This window comes from Rutidosis leptorrhynchoides, chromosome 7, assembly GCF_046630445.1.
Source record: "Rutidosis leptorrhynchoides isolate AG116_Rl617_1_P2 chromosome 7, CSIRO_AGI_Rlap_v1, whole genome shotgun sequence".
Classification (NCBI taxonomy): domain Eukaryota; kingdom Viridiplantae; phylum Streptophyta; class Magnoliopsida; order Asterales; family Asteraceae; genus Rutidosis; species Rutidosis leptorrhynchoides.
In genome coordinates, this window is record NC_092339.1 from 16503643 (window position 1) to 16512232 (window position 8590).

The following is an 8590-nucleotide window of genomic DNA, read 5'->3' on the forward strand; positions in this document are numbered from 1 at the left end:
ATCATAAGTAATGAAAATCATTATTTATATCAAAAGTCTTATTTAATAACCATGAGTTTCAATTAAAAGTTCATCGGGTCATAACTTGAGCCCCGGGTGTCAGTTTTCGGCGAGTCTTATATATATCTCCGCCAAACCAAACCACCCGACACATTAGTGCACTCAAAAACATCCCAAGAACATCCACCAAGTCGTGACCATCAGCCATATAACAACTTGGATATTTAATCTGTTCAAAATCATGTTTTAGTCATAACGGGTGATCTGTGGCTCGAATTTCGATGACCCGAACATGAAAGTTCATCCCATCATCAATCCTAATACATTAGTACACCCTAAAGACTCCAAAATTGGTCACAAAGTCGGACCAAACCTGAAACAATTCGTTTTTACATTTTGATTTCAATAAAACACCATTTTAATCATAACTAGAGCTCCGAAAATCGAAATAACATGAATCCGGAGTCTAAATTCAATGTCTTGATGAGAGGAACACATATAAACACTTTAATTTAACTTTTATATCAGTTATGTTTACAGAAAAGATCAAATAAACCGCTGTCCAAAATAATCAAACCGAAAACATATATAATCGAGCATTTCTACGCAAACTATCAACAATACAATAACATATAATCATCATACTATCATTATAACATATAAAAACAGTAAAATATATGAAAAATCAAAAATCTAGGGTTATGGTTTATACCCTAATCGAGAATTGAGTGATATGAACGTGTAGAGGAGAACGAGAGGAACGCGTTTATGCAAACAATAGAATGATCCAAGCAAAAATTGTTGATGAAATAATGGTGATGGTGGTGCTAGGGTGATAGCTACAAAGGGAGGAAGAGAGAAAGATAGCAAAAATAGAATTAGGTTTTTAGTAGTGATAAAATGATGAAATGAAAATGAAATGTAAAATGGAAAACAAAAGAGGTACACCCCTCCCCTTTGATTTGGCCAAATGGGGTGTGTGGGGGTGGGCCCCATGTCTCACTTTGATATTTTGGTAGAATCCTTGTGGCCCGAAAGCTCGAACGAAACCCAAAACGCGAAAACACGACTACGCGATTGAAAATTCGGAGAGATAACAAATACGCGACGAAACATATATATATATATATATATATATATATATATATATATATATATATATATATATATATATATATATATATATATATATATATATATATATATATATATATATATATATATATATATATATATATATATATATAAACACTATTTATAAACATATGACATTAAAATATCATATTTAAAATAATTAGGACTTAAAAATCCCAAAAGCTTGACTGTTGGTTTGAAAACCGAAAAGATTCGCCGGATAGAAATCCGCGACACATAGAAACGTATAACTTAAAATATGAATACAAATATTCACATAACACATAATAATTAATATATTATTACAAAAATAACAATATAGGTCATAGAAATGACGTGGTACGAATAACAATTAATGGTCGTTAAATAATTAACGGTAAAAGATAACGGAAAAAGTAGGGTCGTGACAGTGTCCCATCGTAGGTTTTCAATTCACAGTGAACGATTTTCAGTTGGGTGCAACATCATTACTCACATGATGCCGAGCAATCTGCTATTTAATAAACGCATGAGTGTGAAAACTTTCTTGAGCATATTAATCAAAAGATACACGTAGGTAGGTTCTATTCCTCAAAATATTATGCCCGTGAGATATTTACCATCTCAGCATAAGAACGAAATAGTAAGGTGTTTATAAGTTTGATGCTTGAGGGTTCAAATAAAATCCCTACAAGTGATTGTCGATTATCTCCGTTGAATTTTTAAATGTGGTCATGGAAATCATATGAACATCTACGCCAAAAGCGTAATAATAGATAACAAGATGCCCGCTTTTAGGAAATTTTGGGGGTGTCACTACCAGTCACATAAGAATATGTACCGTGCCTCCCAGCAAGGATATGGTGGTGAGTATCGAACTAACATTTTATTAAACATAGTGTAATAAGGTGAACCCCGATTCAACATATGATGATGAATCATCATGGGATAAGAGGTATGCCGTTTAACAAAAATGAATGCAAAGTTCACGGCTCCTCGATTCACAACCTTAACGGTACATGAGAGTCTGTAAATCTACTCATGAGCATGAGATAGATAGTTTGATTAAAACGAGTTCTTCGTATATCAACAAATAAGATAATGAGTACTTTCATTCCACATGTAATAACATTGGAACTTCTGAATGAGTAGTGTAGAAATTTTCTTTGACTTGCTTTCTATTCCTCATGTCACAATATTGGGATTTCTTTATGAATTACTGTAATATAATCCCGTTGGACAGGCGCCATTATATTTCACTAATTCATAGTTCCATTCCAATAGCGCTACACTGTAGTGACCCGAACTTTTCCATGTTTATATATATATTAAATAAAATTGTTATTTACATGATTAAGTGTTTCCAACATGTTAAGCAATCAAACTTGTTAAGACTTGATTAATTGAAATAGGTTTCATATAGACAATTGACCACCCAAGTTGACCGATGATTCACGAACGTTAAAACTTGTAAAAACTATATGATGGAATATATATGGATATATATATAGTTAACATGATATTATGATAAGTAAACATATCATTAAGTATATTAATAATGAACTACATATGTAAAAGCAAGACTACTAACTTAATGATTTTGAAACGAGACATATATGTAACGATTATCGTTGTAACGACATTTAATGTATATATATCATATTAAGAGATATTCATACATCATATTATCATGATAATATAATAATTTAAAATCTCATTTGATATTATAAATATTGGGTTAACAACATTTAACAAGATCGTTAACCTAAAGGTTTCAAAACAACACTTACATGTAACGACTAACGATGACTTAACGACTCAGTTAAAATGTATATACATGTAGTGTTTTAATATGTATTCATACAGTTTTGAAAGACTTCAAGACACTTATCAAAATACTTCTACTTAACAAAAATGCTTACAATTACATCCTCGTTCAGTTTCATCAACAATTCTACTCGTATGTACCCGTATTCGTACTCGTACAATACACAGCTTTTAGATGTATGTACTATTGGTATATACACTCCAATGATCAGCTCTTAGCAGCCCATGTGAGTCACCTAACACATGTGGGAATCATCATTTGGCAACTAGCATGAAATATCTCATAAAATTACAAAAATATGAGTAATCATTCATGACTTATTTACATGAAAACAAAATTACATATCCTTTATATCTAATCCATACACCAACGACCAAAAACACCTACAAACACTTTCATTCTTCAATTTTCTTCATCTAATTGATCTCTCTCAACTTCTATCTTCAAGTTCTAAGTGTTCTTCATAAATTCTACAAGTTCTAGTTTCATAAAATCAAGAATACTTCCAAGTTTGCTATCTTACTTCCAATCTTGTAGAGTGATCATCCAATCTCAAGAAATCTTTCTTATTTACAGTAAGATATCTTTCTAATACAAGGTAATACCTATATTCAAACTTTGATTCAATTTCTATAACTATAACAATCTTACTTCGAGTGGAAATCATACTTGAACTTGTTTTTCGTGTCATGATTCTGCTTCAAGAACTTTCAAGCCATCCAAGGATCCTTTAAAGCTAGATCCATTTTTCTTATTTCCAGTAGCTTTATCCAGAAAACTTGAGGTAGTAATGATGTTCATAACATCATTCGATTCATACATATAAAGCTATCTTATTCGAAGGTTTAAACTTGTAATCACTAGAACATAGTTTAGTTAATTCTAAAATTGTTCGCAAACAAAAGTTAATCCTTCTAACTTGACTTTTAAAATCAACTAAACACATGTTCTATATCTATATGATATGCTAACTTAATGATTTAAAACCTGGAAACATGAAGAACACTGTAAAACCGGACATACGCCGTCGTAGTAACACCGCGGGCTGTTTTAGGTTAGTTAATTAAAAACTATGATAAACTTTGATTTAAAAGTGGTTCTTCTGGAAAAATGATTTTTCTTATGAACATGAAACTATATCCAAAAATCATGGTTAAACTCAAAGTGGAAGTTTGTTTTCTAAAATGGTCATCTAGACGTCGTTCTTTCGACTGAAATGACGACCTTTACAAAAATGACTTATAACTTATATTTCCGATGATAAACCTATACTTTTTCCGTTTAGATTCATAAAATAGAGTTCAACATGAAACCATAGCAATTTGATTCACTCAAAACGGATTAGAAACGAAGAAATGGCGAGTAAAACAAGATTGATAAAAACTACTCATTTTACCTACGTGAAAGTTAGTAATAAATCTATTCCAACCATAACCTAATCAACTTATATTGTATATTATGTAATCTTGAGATACCATAGACACGTATACAATGTTTCGACCTATCATGTCGGCCCATCTATATATATATTGCGGAACAACCATAGACACTCTAGATGTGAATGTTGGAGTTAGCTATACAGGGTTGAGGTTGATTCCAAAATATATATATAGTTTGATTTTTGATCAATACTGAGATACGTATACACTGGGTCGTGGATTGATTCAAGATAATATATATCAATTTTTTTCTGTACATCTAACTTTGGACAACTAGTTGTAGGTTTCTAACGAGGACAGCTGACTTAATAAGCTTAAAACATCAAAATGCATTAAAAGTGTTGTAAATATATTTTGAATATACTTTGATATATATGTACATATTTGTTATAGGTTCGTGAATCGACCAGCGGCCAAGTCTTACTTCTCGACGAAGTTAAAATCTGTGAAAGTGAGTTATAGTCCCACTTTTAAAATCTAATATTTTGGGATGAGAATACATGCAGGTTTTATAAATGATTTACAAAATAGACACAAGTACGTGAAACTACATTCTATGGTTGAATTATCGAAATCGAATATGCCCCTTTTTATTAAGTCTGGTAATCTAAGAATTAGGGAACAGACACCCTAATTGACGCGAATCCTAAAGATAGATTGTAACGACCCTTGATTTTCCAACGTTTATTTATTAATAATTATTATTATTAATACGTGTGATTAAACGAATGTATGTTATTACGTTTACATGTTGCCATGTGTGATGACCCGGAAATTTCTGACCAAATTTAAACTTAATCTTTGTATGATTAACATTTCCGACACGATAAGCAAAGTCTGTAAAACTGAATCTCAAAATTTTTGAACTACTTTTATATATTTAAATACCCTTCGGTTGTTTTCGACGATTCGCGAACAATTATATGTAAATAGATACATATATACTATAACTTGAAAAGGTAACAATGTATTAATTATTTGATACCGTACATTAAACTTATTGGTTTAAATATCTATTTGAATATATATGATAAATTGAAATATTTATTATTAAAATTTATTTATAAATAACTTCCAATGTGTATTTAAAAATTGATTTATGTATATTAAAAAGATATATACATATATATAATTTCAAGTTATTTAGTAAACGATAGTAACATTCGTTTATTGATTCGATTGATATTTAGATAAGTTAACTAAAGCGTTTAAGATGAACCAGTAAAACACTAATTTACTACAGTATTTTCAAATTGCTACAGTACCCAAAATGCTACAGTGTTTTCGAAAATCACTATTTGCTACAATGAAATTGCTACAGTAAAAATTGACTTTGCTACAGTGAATTGCTACAGTAAAAAATGACTTGCTACAGTAACTTTGCTACAGTGTATAGTTTATGGATGATTTAAGACTATATTTTGACAAAGGTAAGAGTCACGAAACGAAAAGAACTAGTTTTCTCAGCGTACGAAAGGGCGTTCGAAAAGCCGGAACCGGGACATAAGTCGAGTGACGATGTACGACTTATCGGAACAAAAATTACAAGTTAACTATGCACGTAAATTTAATATAATATATAATTAATTATATAAATTAAATATATTATATTTATATTTATATTAAATAATTATGTCGACAAACAAAAAGTTAAAAGTTTGTGAGCTGTCATACCTTCCCATGCGATCGCATGGGAAATGGCTTGGGAAGCCATGCGATCGCATGGCACCCTTTTGCTGGCCACATCTATAAATTCGCGATTTCTGCTTCTGATTCAATTCATTATTTTTTTTCTCCGTATTTATTATATTATTTATTATTATTATTATTATTATTATTATTATTATTATTATTATTAAGATTATTATTAATCTTATTATTTTTATTATTAGTGTTATTATTTTTGCGATACAAAAATAATAATGTACATAAAAAATTACGACGGTGTGCTGTCCAAGTAATTTTCAAAACAAGTTTTCAAGCGAGCTAGAGCCAAGGAAAATATGGGTTATTGCCAAGGAAATTATGGGTAATGTTCGGGGGTATTTTTGTGAATCAAACCTCGTGTTTATCATCTCCGATGCGTCTACGTGCTTTCCTGCAATATGGTATATCAATGTTAAACAGTGAGTTTCATAAGATCCCTTTTACTCTCTACATTTTTGGGCTGAGAATACATGCAAATGCTTTATTAACCGATATACAATATTTATATGTGTGAGTTTCATTGATCCCTTTTACTCAATATATTTTTGGGCTGAGAATACATGCGACTGTTTATAAATACTGAAAATACTAGATTTATATTCGTGAGTTTCATTGATCCCTTTTTAATTGCTTTTGCAATATATTTTTGGGCTGAGAATACATGCAATTTATTTTAAACGCAATGGACACAAGTACATACTAAATTCTACACCGAGTTTGAACCGAAAATCCCTTAGCTTTGGTAACTAGTAACTGTCGGTTATAAGAACCGATGGGCGCGAATAGAGGTATATGGATCCATAGGGCTTGATATCCCCGTCCGAGCTAGAGCACTAGCCTTTTAACGGACGTATACTATTTGAGAAGCGTACACGTTGGTTTGCGTGTATTATTAAGATGATTATACAAAGGGTACAAATTATATATACGTTAAGTTTAGTTACCAGGGTGCTCAATTTCGTAGAATATTTTGATAAACGTTTCTGGATAAAACAACTGAAATCTTGTGATCCACCTTTATATATAGATTATATGAAACATTAAAACTATGAACTCACCAACCTTTGTGTTGACACTTGTTAGCATGTTTATTCTCAGGTTTCCTAGAAGTCTTTCGCTGTTTGCTTATATGATAGACAAGCTATGTGCATGGAGTCTTATATGGCATATTTTTCAAGAAAACGTTGCATTCACCAATTCATCATCATGTACCTTATTTTGACTGCATTGTCAATGGAAGTACTATTGTAAACTATTATATACGGTGATTGTCTATATGTAGAAATCATCAAATGTCGAAAACCTTTGATTTAAATATTCATATATGGTATGCCTTTTCAAAAGAATGCAATGTTTACATAACGTATCATATAGAGGTCAAATACCTCGCAATGAAATCAATGAATGACGTGTTCGTCCATATGGATTTGGAGCGATCGTCACACCATGATTGCCCGAAGTTGACTTTAATTGCCCGAAACGTCCTTGTGACACACGAAACTTACACGAATAATATTTTCACATATTATTTACATTCATGATTAGTTTTATTAATCATTTTAATTAACTAAGGTTGTTGGTTAATTACTTGGGCTTTTGTTGGACTTTATTTGGTAATTATTGAACTTGGGCTTTGATTAGTGTAATGGACTCTTGAATATTGGGCTTCCAAGCCCACCCTACCTTTTTAAATGGACTTAATTAGCCCATAAGACTTGTAAGTAGTACTTGTACATGGAAACTAGCTAGTTACTTCATTAAGAATCTAGTTAACATATAATCCCCATGAAACCCCATCTAATATCCATCTTTTGTAAGCTTTTCATCCAAGTAACCATTGAAATTCTCCCCCCCTCTTCTTTTTCTGCTGCTGGCCGTGAGCTAGGCCTCATGGGGAGGTGTTTTTGGCTTTCAAATTTTGATAACTTGGCTACTAGTTCTCTCACACTTCATTCATTCCAAACATACACTTGCATACTTTTTTTTTTCCTCTCCTTTCTCTCTAAACTTTGTAAGTTTCAAGGCTTTCTTTTTTTCTTCTTTTCTTGTTGAAACCGATTTCAAACACCCCATTTATCATCATCATTCATTGTTTGCTACTTGTATTTGGTTGTTGTTTAAGTTACTTGAAGTTTATTGTTACTTACTTGTTGTTGTTACATACTTGTTACAAGAATCAACTTTCTAGTTAGATTCTTCATATTAATCTTGTATTTTCAAGAACATACAAGAACTAACTTTCTAGTTATGTTCTACATACATTATATCAAAAGATTCAAAGTTCTTGTGTTGTAACTCATACTTGAAGTACATGAAGTGAACTTAATGTTTACTTTCTAAATCTTTAAAGTATGAAACTCATGAACTTATTTACTTGTTTATTTAGTTTTACTTGCACTTTAATTTTATGATTTTGGTTGTTGTTGGTCAAGTACTACAAGTTAGTCTTGATCTCATATATCTTGGAACTAAAAGTTAACTTAAAAGTTCAAGAACATGAAAA

At 31.1% G+C, this 8590-nt stretch overlaps 1 protein-coding gene across 1 annotated transcript in view; it reads right to left on the minus strand.

Moving 5' to 3' along the window:
- LOC139858981 (uncharacterized) overlaps window positions 1–2363 on the minus strand; it is a 117849-nt gene extending 115486 nt beyond the window's left edge. Inside the window, exon 1 of the mRNA XM_071847805.1 lies at window positions 2334–2363. Coding sequence (XP_071703906.1) covers window positions 2334–2363 — 30 coding nt within the window. The remainder of the gene's footprint in view (window positions 1–2333) is intronic.
- Between the last annotated feature and the right edge of the window lie 6227 nt (window positions 2364–8590).